The 21613-nt window shown below is 46.3% G+C and overlaps 1 protein-coding gene across 1 annotated transcript in view; it reads left to right on the top strand.

Moving 5' to 3' along the window:
- The window catches only part of LOC145337230 (uncharacterized), a 97471-nt gene that overhangs the window by 12458 nt on the left and 63400 nt on the right, over nucleotides 1-21613 (top strand). Inside the window, exons 3-7 of the mRNA XM_080182022.1 lie at nucleotides 762-995; nucleotides 6312-6334; nucleotides 6428-6543; nucleotides 10077-10622; nucleotides 16274-16378. Of these exons, the coding sequence (XP_080038148.1) occupies nucleotides 762-995; nucleotides 6312-6334; nucleotides 6428-6543; nucleotides 10077-10622; nucleotides 16274-16378 (1024 nt within the window). The remainder of the gene's footprint in view (nucleotides 1-761; nucleotides 996-6311; nucleotides 6335-6427; nucleotides 6544-10076; nucleotides 10623-16273; nucleotides 16379-21613) is intronic.

The raw sequence follows: 21613 nt of genomic DNA, 5'->3' as shown, positions 1-21613 counted from the left end.
TTAACTTACCCTGTATCCCATGTCAGTTTCACTGGGGAGGTTCCCTTCTCCACAACTCTTCACTCAGCCCTAATATAGTCACACAGCCTTTAGTTGAAGTCTCTGAGCCTTCCTAGAAAGCTTAAATGCTTTAAAACCCTCTTGATTCCATTGAAAATCTTGGATTTCTTTTAATTTCAAAATGCAGTGCTTTGAAGTAGGCTAAATGGTTTTCTACTCAGGCTCCTGTCAGTTGTGTTTATTTACCTTTCCTTCATGCTTGAATGCATTTCAAGCATCCCCATTGGTCCTGACTGCAATGTTTAAAAGATTCTAAGGCTATGTGACAACTGTGGTTTCTTCAAAGGAAGTTAAATGATTTTGCCTCTTCCTTTGAAAGCCATCTATTTCCTTTGAGGAAACCTGCCAGGTGAGGAGGGGGGCATGGAGATTAAAGTTATCAGGACATTTTGAAGTTTTCACACATGACAGGCAGGAATGAAGATGTTGAGTAAAGAACTGCCTGAAATTACCATGCCAGGCATGATCTTTGGGTCTGCCAGAGCTAAAGGGGGCAGTTCCAGGTATGGGGTCCCTATCTCAGCGGAGCGTGGAGAAGTCAAATCCTTGCCCCCAATCCAAGCCCACCCAATCCCCAGGACCCTTGGGAGACTTAGGAATATTTTTCTCTCTAATATTCTGATATGAACAGAACTGCTCAGGCTGAACAACGTTTTAAACATCCTCATTTGATTTTTCAATCTCACTGATATTTTCCAAAGGACCAAAGTGTAAAGACAGAGAAACAGATTAAAGCTGAATTTGAAAAACTTCACCAGTTTCTCCGTGAGGAAGAGAGGATTGTGTTGGAAGATCTGAAACTGGAGAAAGAGAAAAAGAGTCAGGAGATGAAGGAGAGGATTGAGAAGATAACGGAGGAAATCTCATCGCTTTCAGTTACTGTTCAGAATATTGAACAAGAGCTGAGTGGACAGGACAATATCAAGTTTTTAACGGTAACTTTTTTTATTATTCTCTCCTTCACGGTCTTGAAGAATGAGCAGGTCGTGTCATTAAAATCTAGAATATAAAACTCACTGACCAAAATTACCCCAATCACCTGTGACATTTGGATTTCTCTGTCTCACATTAAGATCACTAATGGCTGTCTTTAACATGGAACTGACTAAATCTGGAGCTTGTTTAGTGTACTGTTATAGAGGGATAGTTTCATCAAATTAAACAATGAAGAAAATCAGCTTCATACAGAGTGAGAAACCCTCAGAATGGTCAGACCATTCTCCCCTGCATGTACATTTCCAGTACAGTTGTTGGTCTGAGACTGGGAGCAACAATCCAATCATGCCAAGCAGCACCATGTTTACAATGCTTGGCTCCTACTTGGTTAGAACTGTAATGGCTCTGTCCAAGAGAGAGCTCTCCACTGGGTCAGATACACAGATAGGTAAAGCTTTATCCCAGTTAAATAATTAAATGTTCAAAGAGTGCGAAGGGAGAGTCTCCACACTACAAACATTTAAGATCAATTTGATTTTCAGAATTTTCCAGGAATTTCAGTGAACCCCTGAATAGTTACTTTTGTGAATTCTCTGCTGTGTATTGAAATGTTGATTAATCTATTTGAACAGTATTGGTTGAGGGATTAATGTAGACCAGGACACTGAGAGAACTGTTGTGCTCTTCTTGGAATAGTGTCTTGGGATTTTTTTTTCAAAAATATACTTTATTCATAAAAATCACAATTAATCTATTGCAAAAATACAGGGCTTTGAATAGCAAAAACAATGTGGATTCAAAATATTTTTACAGATCTGTACAAATTACAATGACTACCTTTCAAAACTTAAAAACTATATCCATGCCTCAATATTTACAGATTTGTGCGGATTACAATGATTGCATTTCAATACTTAAAAACTATATACATGCCTCAATAAAATACTGTGTGCCGTTAGTGCTCAGATTGGCGCACAGCTCCGCAGGTCGAGGGTATTCTGCAGTTCCTGGGCCCTCGGTCTGCCTCCGTTAAAGGCCTTACAGTGTGGCCTTTCCCCATTGTGCCTTTGTGGTGGCTGCCCCAAGCTCCAGCCCGTCCCTCAGCACGTAGTCCTGGACCTTGGAATGTGCCAGTCTGCAACACTCGGTTGACGACAGTTCTTTCCGCTGGAAGATCAGCAAGTTTCGGGCGGACCAAAGTGCGTCCTTCACCGAGTTGATGACCTTCCAGCAGCAGTTGATATTTGTCTTGGTGTGCGTCCCTGGAAACAGCCCGTAGAGCACAGAGCCCTGCGTCACCGAGCTGCTCGGGACGAACCTCGACCAATACCACTGCATCTCGCTCCAGACCTTCTTTGCAAAGGCACATTCCACAAGGAGGTGTGCAACCGTCTCATCAGCCCCGCAGCCGCTTCGAGGGCAGCGTGCGGTGCTGCTGAGACCTCGAGTGCGCATAAAGGATCTGACGGGGAGTGCCCTTCTCACCACCAGCCAAGCCAGATCTTGGTGCTTGTTTGTCAGTTCTGGTGATGAGGCATTCTGCCAGATGACACTGACAGTCCGCTCAGGGAACCTTCCGACAGGATCCGCCATTCCCTTTTCTCTCAGGGCCTCAAGGACGTTACGCGCTGACCACTGCTTAATCGCCCTGTGGTCAAAGGTGTGTTTCCGGAAAAATTCCTCCACGAAGGACGGTACGGTCCAACTACTTGGAACGTTCCGTGGCAGTGGGGCCAGTCCCATCCTCCGCAACACTGGGGACAGGTAGAACCTCAAAACAAAGTGGCACTTGCTGTTAGTGTACTGAGGATCTACGCACAGCTTGATGCAGCCGCACACAAAGGTAGCCATCAGGATGAGGGCTGCGTTGGGAACATTTTTCCCTCCGTTCTCTGGAGATTTGTGCATCGCTTCCCTCCGGACGCGATCCATTCTTGATTTCCAGATAAACTTGAAGATGGCCTGCGTCACTGCTGCAGTGCAGGATTTGGGGATAGGCCACACCTGCGCCACGTACAACAACACGGACAGCACCTCGCATCGGATCACCAGGTTTTTCCCTGTCATGGAGAGCGAGCGTTGCTCCCACAAGCCCAGTTTCTGCCTGGCTTTGGCGATGCGCTCCTCCCAGTTTTTGGCGCATGCCCCTGCCACTCCAAACCATATCCCCAGCACCTTCAGGTAATCTGCCCTGACGGTGAACGGGACAAAGGATTTGTCGGCCCAGTTCCCAAAGAACATGGCCTCGCACTTACCCTGGTTGACTTTGGCTCCCGAGGCCATCTCAAACTGCTCGCAGACCTGGAGGAGCCTGCGAACAGACGAGGGGTCTGAGCAGAAGACAGCCACGTCATCCATGTACAGGGAGGCTTTGACCTGCGTGCCTCCACTGCCTGGGATTGTCACCCCTTTGATGCCTGGGTCGCTTCTGAGGGCCTCGGCAAAGGGTTCAATGCAACACGCAAAAAGGACGGAGGAGAGAGGGCAGCCCTGTCTGACTCCAGACCTGATTTGGAAGCTATCTGTTTCCTCCCCATTGATTGAAACTGCGCTACTGATGTCTTGTGTAGAGCAGCCAGATCCAATTGCAGATTCCCTCCGCAAAGCCCATTTTGGAGAGCACATCCATCATGTAGCTGTGTGATATTCTGTCAAACGCCTTCTCCTGGTCGAGGCTGATGAGGCAGGTATCCACCTGCCTGTCTTGCACGTAGGCGATCGTATCCCTGAGTAGTGCAAGGCTGTCAGAGATCTTCCTGCCGGGTACAGCACAGGTTTGATCAGGATGGATCACTGACCCCAGAGCAGACTTGACCCGGTTGGCGATGACTTTGGACAGAATTTTGTAATCCACGTTCAATACTGAAATGGGTCGCCAATTTCGAATTTCTTCCCTTTCCCCCTTCTGCTTGTAGATGAGGGTAATGATGCCTTTCCTCATGGATTCTGACATCCTGCCCTCCAGAAGCATACTCTCGTATACTTCCAGGAGGTCCGGGCCTGTCAAGTCCCACAACGCCGAGTAAAACTCAGCCGGTAAGCCGTCGCTTCCGGGAGTTTTACCCTTCTGAAAGGACTCGACGGCCTTGGTCAGCTCGTCCAGAGATACCAGTCTGTCCAGGCTGTCCTGCTCGCCATCGTCTAAGACCTGTGTGATAGACGACAGGAAAGACTGGGAGGCCGTGCTGTCTGTCGGCTTCAGGTCATACAGTCTGGCATAGAAGGATTTGCAGATCCTCAGTATGTCAGACTGCGATGACCCTACTCTTCCTTCAGGCTGCTGATCACAGAGGTTTCTCTGTGTACCTTCTGGAAGAAGAAGCGCGAGCACTTTTCGTCCTGCTCCACGGAGCGGACCCTGGACCGGAAGATGACCTTGGCGGCCTCCAAGGCAAAGAGCGAAGCTTGCTGGCTCTTCACCTCCTGGACCTCCTCCCTGACATCGAGCCCCATCGTCTGCAGTTGGAGCAGTTCCTGCATGCTTTTCTGGAGTCGGGACATTTCCCCCCGTCTCCCCCTTGCAAATGAAGAACCTTTTGATGTTGTCTTTGATGGTTTCCCACCAGAGCGATGGAGACTCAAAGAAGGGCTTGACTGTCCTCCAACCGTGGTAAACCCTCCTGAGTTCCTCGATGTTCTCTGGGGTCAACAGTTCTACATTCAGCTTCCAGGACCCCCTGCCCTTTTTCTGGTTTGCCTCCAGCTGACAGTCAGCCAGCAGGAGGCCGTGGTCAGAGAAGAACACTGGCCTGACGTCGGTGGGCCTGACTGTGAGCGTGCGGGACACAAACATAAAGTCGATCCTGGAGCGGACTGACCTGTCGGGCTGCGACCACGTGTACCTGCGCTGCCCTCCGTCTGCTGGGTTGCTGAAGACGTCGAGCAGCTTGGCATCTTTGACCGTCTCCAGCAGGGCTCTGGACGTAGCGTCCAGTTTGTTTTTAGCCCTGCTGGATCGGTCGGCCTTGTCTGTGGTGCAGTTGAAATCCCCACCCAGGATGACCGGCCTGGAGGTGGTGAGCAGCAGCGGCAGCTGCTCAAAAACCGCCAGCCGCTCGGTTTTGACGGCAGGGGCATACACATTAATCAACCTGAGAGGGCAGTTTTTGTACGTGACGTCTGCTACGAGGAGGCGTCCCCCCACCACCTCCCTAACTTCAGAGATGGTGAAGCCACCTCCCCGCAGCAGGATGCCCAGGCCCGAGGAACGGCAGTCGTTCCCACCTGACCAGATGGACGGTCCGTGGGACCACACACTCGACCACCGCCTGTAGCTGCTGAGGTGAGGTATCCCACACTCCTGCAGGAACAGCAGGTCCGCCTTGACATTGGCCAGGTAGGACAATGTGGACGCACATCTCAATCCATCTTTAACACTGTGTATGTTAACCGAGGCAAACTTTAAAGACATTTTTAAAGTAGAAAGAGATTTGGCAGTTCTTACATGTCCGTCAGTTAGCCTGCACCAGCTGCCACATTCCTGGGGCGCTGACGAATTTCTGCAGGGTGGCAGGGCTGATGTAGCAGTCCGACCCTGCCTCAGATCCCCGCTGGCGAGCGGGTGACATCGTCGGAGTTATGTGTCTTGGGATCTTTTACTTCAGCTGAGCAGACAGAAGACAGCTCAGTTTAACACCTCAGAGCTGAAAGCTGCTCCCGCTGACGATGGAGTTCCCATTCAGCTGGTTGCTCATTGAGCTCAGTGTGACTCACAGCAATTGTAGCTGACATTAGAATTCACTCTGTATGCTTCAGCTTTTCAGCTGAACAGAGTGCTCTGACACTCTATCTGAACAAAAAAACCGAACAGTACAGTACAGGAACAGGCCCTTCAGCCCTCCAAGCCTGCGCCAATCACGTCCTATCTAGACCAATCGCCTGTATCTGCCTCAACCACAACATTTGGCAGTGCATTCCAGGCCAACACTGTCTTCTGTGTAAAAAAAACTTAGCCTTCTAGAATAGTCAGTGATTTCTATTGGATAGCACTGGGATAGATTCACAGAAACATTTGTCTCCGGAGACATACAGATTATAAAATGAAAACTTTAAAGTGAATCTCTTTAAACAATAAATTAATAGCAGCAGTTGGAAATTGATCAGGATTTTACAATTGGATTGTAACTCTGTGAGTTGTGTAGGAAGATCGAATCATTTGTAATATTGTGGAGTAACTCACAGTCCAGTGAGGACAGGAAGAGGCAGTCCCATAACTTTCTATATTTAAAATGTACTTTCTGTGGAATTCAGTCTCTTACTTTTTCTGATAAAATGTCCTCCAAACACAAACAGTAATAATTGTTCTTGTTCCACAGAAATTTCTGGATATACAGAAAAGGTAAAATTTACACCCTTGATGTGATTTTTATTTCTAACATATTTCTCCCCCAGCCTGGAATGATCCAACACTGACCTTTATCTCCTGTTTCAGAGTGAAGCGAACTCTCCCAGAACCACAGAAGGTTTACCCTTTAATAAATGTGGGGAAGTACATTGGCTCATTGCAGTACAGAGTGTGGAAAAAGATGCTGACAGTGATTAATACAGGTGGGTGTGAGCTTCCTGACACCAGCTATTAAACAGGTCTCTCTATTATTAGTAGAAGGGACCGGTCTCTTTATAATAAATATATAATTGTATTTGTAACGGATTAGATTTTACCTCAGTCGGTTTTCTGTTAAAATACAGAATTGTCAGATCAGAGTCACAGTGACCAGCTCCACCTGCTGTATACTCACAGTATTGGGAAGGGATATTGTCCATTCAACCTCCCTTTGTTGATCATTAATCCAGCATTCTGTTTTTCTTTTTCCTTCTTCCACAAAACTAGAGCTGTCAACATAAATATCTCATCCCTCAGGGTGAATTCCTACCCTGGATCTTCTCCCAGTTTCCCAAGCACCCTGTACAGTACAAGTATGGGCTTGTCCCGGATAGTTGATTTTACTTCAGTCAGTTTTCTGCTAATGAACAGATCTGTTTCCATTTGACACTTTTTTGCTGAATAATTACCCATAACCAGAAATTTCAGCAGGGGTATTTTCAGGGCAGATGAGGGATTTTCTGAGCTGCCATCTGCCCCACAAATCCTGACCCTGTCCCAATTCCTGCAGTCTTGGGGATTTCACTATTGTGAGTCAGTGTCAATGTTATTTCCCATTTGAATAGGGAAGCAGCTTTCAGTGCGAGTAAACTAGTCAGAAATGTCAGGGACAGGAGGGAGCTATGTTTGAAAACTGAAAAATATTGCTGCTTTTCTGAATGATCACGATCAAGCAGTGATTGATTACAATTGGGAATTGAACATTTGAAATGCTCAATGTCCTCCATGACTTCAGCAACACTGGATATAAAATAAACATTAAATTTTAGGGGAGTGAATGGGGACAGTGAAATTTGTTTTTCTGGATTGTTCCATGATGTACCTCCCACTGCGTGCTAAACTAAAGTTAAATAGTTAGGATCTGTGACTTTGCTGGTTTACAATTCACCTGAATGAAAAGTGTCCTTCCCTAATGTCCACACAGAACTCAGTCCACCACAGTGGCTTCACTTTGCTTTCTCCTAGGGAGGTGCAGCCCTCCCCCACAGTGGATTCTGGGGAGATTTGTCTACTGCTAGCTGAAAATCTGCATTTCACATCCACCGGACAATATTACTATCTGTGGCAGTTAAATCGCTGCTGCTTCAATTTCTCTGCATCCCTCCAAGTAACATCTGGTGACCTTTACCACATTACACCTTCATGATCTTTTAAATGTTTTACTCCATCCTTCCAGTTACAAAGCCAGTGCTCAGAGTGGACTGAGCAACCCAAATCCATTCCTTGCTTGCTCCAAAAACCGTTCTACCTTTTGCACTCTCATTCCCTTTGCCTGTCATGCTCTCTCTGTCCAGCACACCACCTCTCCATCTCCGCTTGACACAACCTTGCTGTACCTGTTGCACTCTCTCTTTCTCTGCACATTGCAGTCTCTTGCTGTCTGGCAAAGTGCTTTTCTGTCTTTGCTGGTTACAATCTTGTTCCATAAAACCATAAGATTTAGGAGCAGAAGCAGACCATTTGACCAATCAAGTCTGCTCCACGAATCAATGAGATCATGACTGATTTCATAATCCTCAACTCCACTTTCCTGCCTTAACCCCATTACCCTAGATTCCCTTACTGTTGAAAAATCTGTCTATCTCAGAGTTAAACAGCGACCCAGCCTCCACCGCTCTCTATGGTAAAGAATTGGACAGATTCACTATCCTCTGAATGAATAAATTCCTCCCCATCTCTGCCTTAAATGAGTGTTCCCTGTTAGGAATAGGTTAACAGTCATCTTCTACTTAGTCCTCAATTGGATGTTAATCATTTAACGGAAGTCAGTGGGATATATAAAGAGTTACAGGTGGCACTGGGTGTTGGGTATGTGTATGTGGAGTTGTATTATAGAATAAAGTGAGTTTGTGAAGAAGCAGGGCTTGCATTATCTTTTATTACTGGACTGCTCAACAACCTCTTACTCTGAGATGATGCTGTCTGGTGCTAGCCTTTCCCACAAGGGGAAGTAACCTCTCAGCATCTACCCTGTCAAGCCCCCTGAGAACCTGATATGTCTCAATGCCTTCTCATCCTTCTGAACTCCAATGTGTACAGGCCCTACTCAACCTTTCCTCAAACAAAAATCCCTCCATACCTGAGATCAACCTGGTGAACCTTCTTTGGACTGTCTTTAAACTGTATACCTTTCTTTAAGTAAGGTGACCAAAACTGTTCATAGTGTTTCAGATGTGGCCTAACTAGTGCCTTGTGCAGTTTTACCAAGACTTCCCTATTTTTATACTCCATGCCCTTTGTAAAAATAAGGCCAAAATTTCATTTGCTTTCCCTATTCCTGCTCAACTTGCATGTTAGCTTTTTTGTGATTTAAGCATGAGGTCCCCCAAATCTCTCTGTGCTGTGACTTTCTGCAGTCTTTCTCCATTTAAATAATATTTAGCTCCTTTATTCTTCCTGCCAATATGCCTACTGAATATTCGCATTATTCTACATTTCATTCTATATGCAGTTTTTGTCCAATCATTTATTTATATCCCTCTGTAGACTCACTACTTAATTTTCCGTATTTTTGTGCCATGTGCAAAATTGGCAATAGAACAGATAATTAATATATATTGTAAATAATTGTGGCCCATCACTGATTCCTGTGGCACTTCACTAGTTACAGGTTGCCATCCTAAAATGCCCCTCTCATCCCAACTCTGTCAACTATTAGCTAGCCTTTTGTGTTTTTCAGGCTCTCTTTTCCTGTCTCACATCAGTCACACTGTCTCTCTCTGCCTTTTGCGCTTTTTCTTTCTGCCTGAGATACTTATGCATCCTTCTGTCAGTCTTACCCACTGTCCCTCTTTCTCACTGTCTGCTATCTCTCACTCTCTCCCTATAACCAGTCCATTCTGCCTGCATGTTCTACCTCTCTCTCTCTCTCTATCACACAGACACGCACACTGAATCAGGATTCTACCACAGTAAAACTCTGAAATAGAGGCAGAATAAAGGCAGAGGGGGGAGGGACTTACCAGTATCATCACTGGCATGCTCTCTCTTACACTTTCAAATGCACTCTGTCTCTCTGTCTGTCTCTTGCCTTCTCCTCTCTCTTCCCCTTCTATAACTCTCTCCTTTCTCTGTTGGTCTCTCTCTCTGTCTCTCTGTCACACCCTCTGTCGATCATCCCTTGCGCCCCTCTGCCTTTATTCTGCCTCTATTTCAGAGTTTTACTGTGGTAGAATCCTGATTCAGTGCTGTCCTGGAGTCCCATCTGCCCCCATCTCCCCGCCCACCTCCTCCCCAACCCCTCACTAGCTCCACTCCCTTCCTCTGTCTATCCCTCCTCCCCAAAACATTACCTCTCACCCCTACTCCTCCTACTCCTCCCACTCCTCCCTGCACTTCTCCTCACCCATTCCTCCTTCCCCACTCCCCCACCTCCTCTCCCTAATTCCGGATCGTTACTGATTTTCCCAATCACAAACCGGCTGTGAAAGTTACAGTGAGTCTGACTAACGCTTTATCCGTGTCCATCTGTTCCCAGCTCCAGTCACTTTTGACCCTAATACAGCCCATCCTAAACTTCTCCTGTCTGAAGACCTGAGCACCGTGAGAAACACCGGGAAACGGCAGCAGCTCCCCGACAATCCGGAGAGATTTGATCCCTGTCCCTGTGTCCTGGGATCAGAGGGATTCACATCAGGAAAACATTCCTGGGAGGTGGAGGTGGGAAACAAGACTGACTGGGTTGTGGGTGTGGCCAAGGAATCCATCAATAGGAAGGTTAAAATAACCTTGGATCCAGGAAGCGGATATTGGATGATGATGCTGAGAGAGGGGAATAAATACTGGGCTAACAACTGGTTAGAACCGGATGTGAAGCTGAGAAAGATTCGAGTCTGTCTGGATTATGAGGGAGGGAAGGTGTCCTTTTATAACTCAGATAACAAGTCTCATATCTACACTTTCACTAGTATATTCACTGAGAAACTCTATCCTTGCTTCAGCCCATTTCTCACTGATGGGGATAAAAATATAGAACCCCTGAAAATCTGTTCCCGGGCAGTAACAATCCAGGAGGATGAGGGTTTAATCCTTTCATCCAAATAAAGACTTTCTTGTTGGGGGGGGGGTGGGGGTTGTTCCTATGTAGGAGAGGGGTTGGTGCCCTTCGTGGATCCTGCTCCCACACCCCCCCCAATTCAAATAAAGCCACCCTCTGACCCAGAACTTCCAGAGCAGCCCACTGCCCTTGACCGTGGGGGTGGGATGGTGACAGAGGCAGTGCCTGCTGTCTCTGTTTACGATGAATGAAATTTACTTGGATGAAGGGATTGAAGGGTGAATTACCAAATTTGCTGATGACAGAAAGTTAGGAAAATGATCTGTGAACAGTACATTTGGAGGCTGCAAAAAGCTACAGTTAGATTAAGTGAGTAGGCAAAGATCAGGCGAAAGTGAAATTGTTCATTTTGTAAGGTAGAATAATAAAGCAACGTATTATCTAAATGGTGAGAGGTTACAGATATGGGTGGCATGGTAGCACAGTGGTTAGCATTGCTGCTTCACAGCTCCAGGGACCTGGGTTCGATTCCCAGCTCGGGTCACTGTGTGGAGTTTGCACATTCTCCTCGTGTCTGCATGGATTTCCTCCCACAGTCCAAAGATGTGTGGGTTAAGTTGATTGGCCATGCTAAATTGCTCCTTAGTGTCCTGAGATGCATAGGTTAGTGGGATTAGCAGGAAAAATATATAGGGAGATGGGGGTCTGGCTTGGGTGGGATTGTGGTTGGTGCAGACTCGATGGGCCAAAGGGCCTCTTTCTTCACTGTAGGGTTCTATGATTCTATGATCTCTGAGGTGCGGAGGGATCTGGGGTCAGTATACAGATACAGCAAGCAATTGGGAAAGCTAATGGAATGCTGTTGTTTATAGAAAGGGGAATTGAATACAAAGATAAAGAGGTTATACTTCAGGTGTACAGGACACCAGTGAGATCACATTTGGAGTACTACATATAATATTGGTCTCCTTATTTAAGGGAGGATGTAAATGCATTGGAAGCAATTCAGAGAAGATTTATCAGGCTGGAATGGGTGGGTTGTCTTCTGAGGAAAGGTTGGCTAATCTAGGGTTGTATCTACGGGAGTTTAGAAGAGTAGGAGGCAACTTGATTGAAACATAAGATCCTGAGGGGTCTTCATGAGGTGGATATGGAGAGGATGTTTTCTCTTGTTGGGGGGCATGGTTTAAAATGAGGAATTACCCACTTAAAACAGAAATATTCTTTTCTCTCAATGTGTGCTGTACTTTCTTCCTGAAGCGGAAGCCCAACTTTGGATATTCTTAAGGCAGAGCTGGGTGGATTCTTGGTAAGCAAAGGGTGATAGGTTATTGGCAGTAAGCAGGATGGAGATTTGGGGTTACAATCAGATCAGTCATGATCTGTTTAGGGTCTGCTTCTTGTTCGTATGTTCGCCCAGTCTTCCCCTCAGCACAGACTACAAGATATTTACTAGGGCCACATCTGCTCTTTTGGCAACACTTTGACCTACATGAGCCATCTGACCAGTCCTAAACAGATGAGAAGATATTCAACAGCATGGATCACCAGCACTAGGTTCAGATTCTGTGGCCATTCAGATTTGGGACACACTTCTTCACCCAAATCCATATGGAGTGTCTGATTGAGAGTAACTCCCATGCTATTCAACTCTGCCTAGAATTTCATTTAAAAGGCTTTTTTTTGTTATTCTTTCACAGGGAACACCTAATTGTTAATGGGTTCCAATAAGAGAGGCACAAATAGACATAGAGTTAAGTTGTGGCTCTTGGATTATGAGATACATGATTTTGATGTGTAATTCTGTAAATAAATGCACATTAATGTGTGAAGATTGGCTCCAGCTCCATCCTTCACTAACTGACTTTCTGGACTATTAATAGTTTTAGAGGAATCCTCCACAATAGAAGCCTGAGTTGGTGCCGTTCCCAGGACAGAGACAGTCTTTCAGATCACCCTGTCCTGCTGAGTTAGGCCATCTGAATATTATGGTGCAAAATCATCTTACTGCTGTGACACATTGTTTTTTACAGGAACAATTCAAGTCTGTCACAAAGAAAGCTTCGTTCTATGTTCTATATATGTATTGTTGTATCTATTTGAAGAATAAATCTCAAATTATAGAGCCATGGGAAAGAATTTTCAGCTCCTGCAGAAAGGGAGAACCCAAAAATATCAGCATTGGTTTTGTAAACCTCTCCATTGCCAATGCTCATAACATGATGAAGCTGGGATCACAATCCCGTCTGATCCCCTGTTCAAAGATAATGGCTGAAATTCTCCCATCTCACCCATCACGGGAATTGTAGCAGGCGAGACAGAAAATTTGGTGGACCACATAAAGGTCCATTGAGCTCGGGCGGGGATATTTGGTGTTAAGGCGCAGATGGCCAAACAATCCCAACCAATTAAAATTATTAATGAGTTGTTAATAGCTCATAAACAGGAGGATGTTGGGATTGTTATAGGGGTGTCCAGGCTGAACACTATCTGGGAATATGAATGGAGGTGTTATTCAGTGGGGAGCCAGTCATGGCCAATAGAAGAATTACCTCAGTCACATAAAAGGGTAAACGGTGCAGAAGAGAGTTCAGCCAATGGGAAACATAGAAACTAGAAGCAGGAGGAGGTCATTTGGCCTTTCAGGCCTGCTCTGCCATTCATCATGATCATGGCTGATCATCAAATTCAATATCCTGATCCCCCTTTCTCCCATATCCCTCGATCCCTTTAGCCCCAAGAGCTATATCTAATCTATTCCAATCAAACAACGTTTTGGCCTTAACTACTTTCTGTGATAGTGAATTCCACACATTCATCACCCTCTGGGCGAAGAAATTTCTTCTCACCTCAGGTATCCATGGCACTGCACAGCTAGCAGGGAGAGTGGGAACTTCTATTTTGGGCATCTCAGGGCAGAAGAACAGGGAACAAGACAGTCGGATTGTTGCTTGCCCAGGAAGATGGCAGCAGCTGGCAATGGAGGCAAACAGTTTTCAGATTGTGGGATTGTGGCGATGAGCAGAAAGCCTTGGGCTTCAGAACTCATCACTGATAAAAGAGTTGAAGGGATATTCCCTAAGTTGAGGTCACAATTAGACTAGCCATGATACTACAAAATAATGGAGAAATCCTGATGGCCTGAATAATTTGGTGCTGCTTCTAATTTGTATGTTTGTTTGGAGGAGGACAGAGGTAAATGAGGGGTACACAGGATTCCGAGGCAATACCCCAATGTAGGATGCTTAGCCAGATCCCAGATCTTTGGAAGATCTCATTAGGGACCGATAACATTTTGTTTAAAGTAGATAAAGCGGAGATTCAAAGTAGTGGCTTCTGGAGTAAAGCCACAAGATTCCAAGGGTACCAAACAAAAATAAACTTTACCAAGTTCAGAAAGATAAAACAATTTATAATATGTGTTTTATACTCAAACATTCAGGGTAAGTGTGAGGTACATGTGAATGAACAGATAAACTGTGAATGGACACACCACACTCAGTCTAAATGACAGAAACAACCAAAACAGATTTCATGGATTTACATAAGAACATAAGAACATAAGAAATAGGAGCAGGAATAGGCCATCCAGCCCTTCGAGCCTGCCCCGCCATTCAATAAGATCATGGCTGATCTGTCGCTGCTCAGTTCCACTTTCCCGCCCTCTCCCCATAACCCTTAATCCCCTCTCCTATCAAAAACCCATCAACCCGCATCTTAAAAATATTTAGCGAGGCAGCCTCCACCACTTCAACGGGCAGAGAATTCCAGAGATTCACCACCCTTTGAGTGAAGAAGTTCCTCCTCAACTCCGTTCTAAACCGCCCCCCTTTTATCTTGAGGCTGTGCCCCCTAGTCCTACTGTCTTTTTTGAGCGGGAAGAGTCTTTCCACCTCTATCCTATCCATCCCATTCATCATCTTATACGTCTCAATGAGATCTCCCCTCATTCTTCTAAACTCTAACGAGTACAAGCCCAGTTTATTCAGCCTCTCCTCATAGCTCAACCCCCTCAACTCCGGTATCAGCCTAGTAAACCTCCTCTGCACTCTCTCCAAGGCCAAAATATCTTTGCGCATGTGCGGCGCCCAGAACTGCACACTGTACTCCAGCTGCGGCCTCACCAATGCCCTATACAGCTGCAGCAAGACCTCCCTACTTTTATATTCAATCCCCCTCGCTATGAAGGCCAGCATCCCATTCGCCTTCCTGACCACCTGCTGCACCTGCAAGCTGGGTTTTTGCGACTCATGCACAAGGACCCCGAGGTCCCTCTGCACTGTCGCCTGCTGCAGTTTTTCGCCCCGTAAGTAATAGTCCTTCCTACCATTCTTCCTACCAAAGTGGACCACCTCACACTTGCCAACATTAAATTCCATTTGCCATTTCCTGGCCCATTCGCCCAGCCTATCTAGATCCTTCTGTAGACTCTCCACACCCTCCGCACAATTTGCCGTTCCCCCAATCTTGGTGTCATCAGCAAATTTCGACACTGTACACTCGGTTCCCTCCTCCAGATCATCTATATAAATGGTAAAAAGCTGAGGCCCCAGCACCGACCCCTGGGGCACTCCACTAGTCACCATCCGCCAATCCGAATAGCACCCGTTGACCCCCACTCTCTGCCTCCTATTTGACAACCAATCCTCTATCCACGCTAACACCCTACCCCCAACTCCATGTCCCTCGACCTTCTGCAATAACCTCTTGTGAGGTACTTCAAACGCCTTCTGAAAATCTAGAAAGACCACATCCACCGGCTCTCCTCTATCCACCGCCCTAGACACATCCTCATAGAACTCCAGTAAATTTGTCAGACACGACTTCCCTTTAATGAAACCGTGCTGCGTCTGCTCTATCAAGCAATTCCCTTCAAGATGCCTCGCAATTTCCTCCTTAATGACAGATTCTAACATTTTACCTACCACAGACGTTAAACTAACCGGCCTATAATTCCCCGCCTTTTGCCTGGCACCCTTCTTAAACAACGGCGTAACAATAGCCGTTTTCCAATCATCCAGCACTTCCCCGGAATCCAGCGACGTTTGGAAAATAACCACCAAGGCATCCACTATCACCTCCACCATTTCAGAACCCTCGGATGCATTCCATCCGGTCCTGGGGACTTGTCCACAATCAGTCCCTCCAGTCTGTCGAGCACCGCCTCTCTAGTAACAGTAATGTCATTAAGACCCTCCAGTCCTACCACCTTTCCATCGCTAACACCCGGCAAATTATTCATGTCCTCCTCCGTGAAGACAGAAACAAAAAAGTTATTCAATACCTTAGCCATATCCCCATCCCCTACCACTAGGTCCCCTTTCTCATCCTCTAAAGGACCAACATTCACCCTAGCCAGCCTCTTCCTTTTTATATATTTATAAAAACTCTTGCTATCCTTTTTTACATTAAGCGCTAGCCCAGCTTCATAGTTTCTCCTACCCTTCTTTGTCAACTCCTTTGTCAATCTTTGTTGACATTTAAACCTCTCCCAATCCTCTTCTCGCCCACTACTCTTAGCTACTCTAAATTCCTCCGCTTTTAGTTTAACACTTTCCTTCACCTCCTTCGTTATCCATGGCTTATTACCTCTCCTCCTACTATCCTTTTTGACCATCGGAATAAATTTCCGCTGAGCACCAAGAAAGATCTCCTTAAAGATCCTCCACTCTCAACAGATTTCCCAGATGTCAGTTACACTGTTGGGCAAAATCTTGAGCCCATGTTCACCATCTGTGAGGTTGCTGGTGAAGCTCAAGATCCAGAAGTCGCAGCTCTTGCCAGTAAGAACGCGACTTCGGACCTTCCCAGTTCATTGCTGATGATGTCATCAAGTTTATGCTCTTTCCATGCATCTCAATATTACTTACCCACACACACCCATCTTCTCTTGCCCCCCACCCTCCCCACCCTCCCACCATTATTGACACTGCACTGACATGTCATACAGATGTGAAACTTTTGAGGAGGCACAAAGGTAATTATATGAGGGACATGGCCAGGAGTGCCAACCTGTGCCAAGAGGCGTGCCCCAGTGAGATCCTCATGGAGCACGGGGAAGGTAGAAGGAGCCAATGATCATGAGGGAAAGGAGGAGAAGAGGCAGATGATCACGGGAGGGGGAGGCATGTAAATGCTCACTCCTTTTGGGGATGGGGCAGGAGCCCCTGACGCCCCAAGTAGTGCAGTGGCAGGAGATTTATTGGAGTTCTGATCAGGGCACCCTTTAAAGATGACATAGAACATAGAACACTACAGCACAAACAGGCCCTTCGGCCCACGAGTTGCGCCGATCACATCAACACCTACCAATCTATAGACCTATCTATAACCCCCAATCCCATTAAACCCCATATACTCATCCAGAAGTCTTTTAAAAGACCCCAGCGAGTTCGCCTCCACCACCACTGACGGCAGCCTATTCCGTTCACTCACCACCCTCTGAGTGAAAAACTTACCCCTAACATCACCTCTGTACTTTCCTCCCCGCACCTTAAATCTGTGTCCTCTCGTAGCGACCATTTCAACCCGGGGAAATAGCCTCTGAGAATCCACCCTATCTACTCCTCTCAACATTTTATAAACTTCTATCAGGTCGCCTCTCAACCTTCGTCTCTCCAGGGAGAAGAGTCCCAGCTCCCTCAACCTAACTTCATAAGGCATGCCTCCCAGACCAGGCAACATCCTTGTAAATCTCCTCTGTACCCTTTCAATAGCTTCTACGTCTTTCCTATAGTGAGGCGACCAGAACTGCGCACAGTACTCCAAATGAGGCCTGACAAGGGTCTTATAAAGTTGCAGCATTACCTCCCGATTCCTAACTCAATCCCTCGATTAATGAAGGCCAGCACACCATACGCCTTCTTGACCACATCCTCCACCTGCGAGGCCGATTTAAGAGTCCTGTGGACCCAGACCCCAAGATCCTTCTGCTCTTCAACACTACTATGACATCCCGATCTCTGAGCAGCTGGGGTTTACACAGTGAGAAGTCTTACAGCACCAGGTGAAAGTCCAACAGGTTTATTTGGTAGCAAACGCCACTAGCTTTTGGGGCTCTGTCCCTTCGTCAGGTGAGTAGGGAGTTCTGATCACAAACAGGGCATATAAAGACATGTTTGTGATCAGAACTCCCCACTCACCTGATGAAAGGGCAGAACCCTAAAAAGTAGTGGCATTTGCTGCCAAATATACCTGTTGGCCTTTAACCTGGTGTTGTGTGACTTAGAACATAGAACATAGAACATTACAGCGCAGAACATGCCCTTCGGCCCACGATGTTGCGCCGACCAGTTAAAAAAAAACAACAACAACAATGACCCACTAACCTAAACCAATCCCTTTTCGTCCATAAACCTGTCCACAGACCTCTTAAACGCCCCCAAACTAGGCGCATTTACAACTGCAGCAGGCAGGGCATTCCAATCCCTCACCACCCTCTGGGTAAAGAACCTACCCCTGACATCTGTCCTATAACTACCCCCCCTTAGTTTAAAGCCATGCCCCCTCGTGCTAGATTTTTCCATCAGAGGAAAAAGGCTATCACTATCCACCCTATCTAAACCTCTAATTATCTTATATGTTTCAATAAGATCCCCTCTTAGCCGCCTTCTTTCCAGCGAAAACAACCCCAAATCCCTCAGCCTCTCCTCATAGGATCTCCCCTCCATACCAGGCAACATCCTGGTAAACCTCCTCTGCACCCTCTCCAAAGCCTCCACATCCTTCCTGTAATGTGGGGACCAGAACTGCACACAATACTCCAAGTGCGGCCGCACCAGAGTTGTGTACAGTTGCAACATAACGCTACGACTCCGAAATTCAATCCCCCTACCAATAAACGCCAAGACACTGTATGCCTTCTTAACAACCTTATCTACTTGATTCCCAACTTTCAGGGATCTATGTACACATACACCTAGATCCCTCTGCTCCTCCACACTATTCAAAGTCTTCCCGTTAGCCCTATACTCAACACATCTGTTATTCCTACCAAAGTGAATTACCTCACATTTCTCTGCATTAAACTCCATCCGCCACCTCTCGGCCCAGCTCTGCAACCTGTCTAAGTCTTCCTGCAAACTATGACACCCTTCCTCACTATCTACCACACCTCCGACTTTGGTGTCATCAGCAAATTTACTGATCCACCCAACTATACCCTCATCCAGATCATTAATAAAAATCACAAACAGCAGTGGCCCCAACACAGATCCCTGAGGCACACCACTTGTAACCGAACTCCATGATGAATATTTACCGTCAACCACTACCCTCTGTCTCCTATCCGCTAGCCAATTCCTAATCCAGTTCCCTAGATCACCCCCAATCCCATACATCTGCATTTTGTGCAGAAGCCTACCATGGTGAACCTTATCAAACGCCTTACTAAAATCCATATACACCACGTCCACTGCCTTACCCCCATCCACCTCTTTGGTCACTTTCTCAAAAAACTCAATAAGGTTAGTAAGGCACGACCTACCCACCACAAAACCATGCTGACTATCTCCAATCAACTCATTACTCTCCAAATAACTATAAATCCTATCCCTAATAATTTTTTCCAAAACCTTGCCCACAACAGAAGTGAGACTCACCGGTCTATAATTCCCGGGGAAGTCTCTGTTCCCCTTCTTAAACAATGGGACAACATTCGCTAACCTCCAATCATCTGGTACTATACCAGAGGCCAACGACGACCTGAAGATCAGAGCCAGAGGCTCTGCAATCACTTCTCTTGCCTCCCAGAGAATCCTGGGGTAAATCCCATCCGGACCAGGGGACTTATCTATTTTCAGACCCTCCAGAATATCCAGCACATCCTCCTTATCAACTGTAACACTGTCAATTCTACTCCCCTGCAACCCAGTGTCCTCCTCAGCTATATCCATGTCCCCCTGCGTGAACACCGAAGAGAAATATTGGTTCAATGCTTCACCAATCTCCTCCGGTTCCACACATAACTTCCCTCTGCCGTCTATAACTGGCCCTAACCTTGCCCTAACCAACCTTCTGTTCTTGACATACCTATAGAACGCCTTAGGATTCTCCTTAACCCTATCAGCCAAAGTCTTCTCATGTCCTCTTTTAGCCCTTCTTAGCTCGCTCTTCAACTTCTTATTGTGTTTATCCCAGTCCAATGCTGGCATCTCCATATGGGAGTATGCCAGCTTGTTTAAGCCCTGCTCCCCTCTAGATTTGTTTTTGCAGAGTTCAATAGAATCGGGAAAGAAAACTGACCAGTTTCAGAGAGAAACAGACTGGTTTTATCACCAGAAACTACACTCTGCCATTTTTTGGTCAGATTTTGCCTTTTTTCTGGGAATTTTCTCCCAGTGTCGCTCCCACTTGGATGGTTTTAACAATGGCCCACCTCAGTGGCTTTCAATTTCACTTTCCAAGATTCCTCCTCTCTGGATTCCCAAGCACATTCAAACACCAGTTCACAATCACACTTTCAAATCCATGGCTGTGCCAAGCAGGACATCACTGCTTCAAAAAGGTACCTTAACCCCAGTGACCTTTTTTTGCTTAAAATCTGCTCCCTGCAGCCCTTTCTCTAACAATTTAACTCAACATAACTGGGACCTCTGCCTGTCCCTGTTGCTGTGGCCTTAGAATGACAGCCACAAGCTGTTCATTAACCCTTGAATTGATCTGGCGACTTATCAAAACATGTCCAAAGGGTTCCATCCTTGTTACTCGTCTAGAACCGTTGTAACAAGCATCGGAACATCGTGCACAATCTTCATCGACTGCTGGGTGAGCACCAAGGGACACGAAGATCAACGGATTTCATGGTGTTGCGATGCTAGTGTTGGACTGGGGCGGACAAGATGAGAGGTCACACGACACTGGGTTACAGTCCAACAAGTTTATTTGAAATCACAAGCTTTTGGAGTGCTGTTCCTTCACTCTGAAAGCTTGTGATTTAAATAAATGTGTTAGACTATAACCTAGTGTCATGTGACCCTATCAATGGATTTTGTGATATATCTCCCATCAATGAGGAAGCTACCTGGATATGACTAATACAAAGTACTAGGAGCAACCATGACTGTGCAGGCAGATGGGACAGATATCTGTAACCTCATCACCAAAGATCTCATACCTCACAGCAGTGGGTCATCATGTCCAGCCAATGACATCAAAGACCTTGAACTCCTTCACCTCCAGTTCCTACCAACAATCAGTTGTAGACCTTGGTGGCATCTCTCATTTCACTTTGTCCAGCCGAACAATGCATTAATTTCCCTGCAGACTCAATGTTGCAAGGGCAGAGAACATTGGGTTTCACTGCTGTCATTGGATTCTTCCAGGTGGTCTCCAAATCCCCCCCATGCATGGATGGACATTGCATAATTGCTGGAGCAGCATCCATCACTGTGCCCTGCTGCAAACATGGTCACGGGGAGTGGAGGGGTGGGGGCGGGGAATGGCAGGAGGGCAGTATAGTGGAGGCGCAGGGGCAGGGGGCTGAGGATGAAGAAGGTATCGGGGTGGCACCCTCATTCTCCTTCTGGTCATTCCCGTTGCCTTGAGGAAGGCTCTAGCTGGGTTGCACCTGATATCTCATCCAAATACCCCAGTATCAATAGTGGCACAGACCAGCCGACACTGCACAGTATAGCAGTTTCTGTACGCACTCCAAGTGCTGTTGTATAGCTCTCCATATAAAACAGTTCTTTCACTGGAAGCAAACCTTAATCAGCCTTGGAGAGTACAAGCTGCTGCAGTTCTCCTTTTCATTCATCCGTGGAATGTGAGCATTGCTGGCTGGGACAGCATTTCTTTACCTATCCTTAATTATCCTCTGACTCAGGAGCTCACGAGACTATTTCTGAGGATATTTTAAGAGTTAATCACATTGTTGTGGATATTTAGTCCAGCACGCAGATATCCTTCCCTGTAAAGGACATTAGTGAACCAGATGAGTGTTTACAATAAATTACAATGGTCTTAAGGTAATCACTTTTAATTCCTATTGAATTCAAATTTCACCATCTACCATGGTG

This window comes from Carcharhinus amblyrhynchos, unplaced genomic scaffold, assembly GCF_965287045.1.
Source record: "Carcharhinus amblyrhynchos unplaced genomic scaffold, sCarAmb.v2.hapA scaffold_45, whole genome shotgun sequence".
Taxonomy (NCBI): domain Eukaryota; kingdom Metazoa; phylum Chordata; class Chondrichthyes; order Carcharhiniformes; family Carcharhinidae; genus Carcharhinus; species Carcharhinus amblyrhynchos.
Note: the sequence above shows the minus strand (reverse complement) of the source record. Positions and strands in the feature narration are given on the sequence as shown.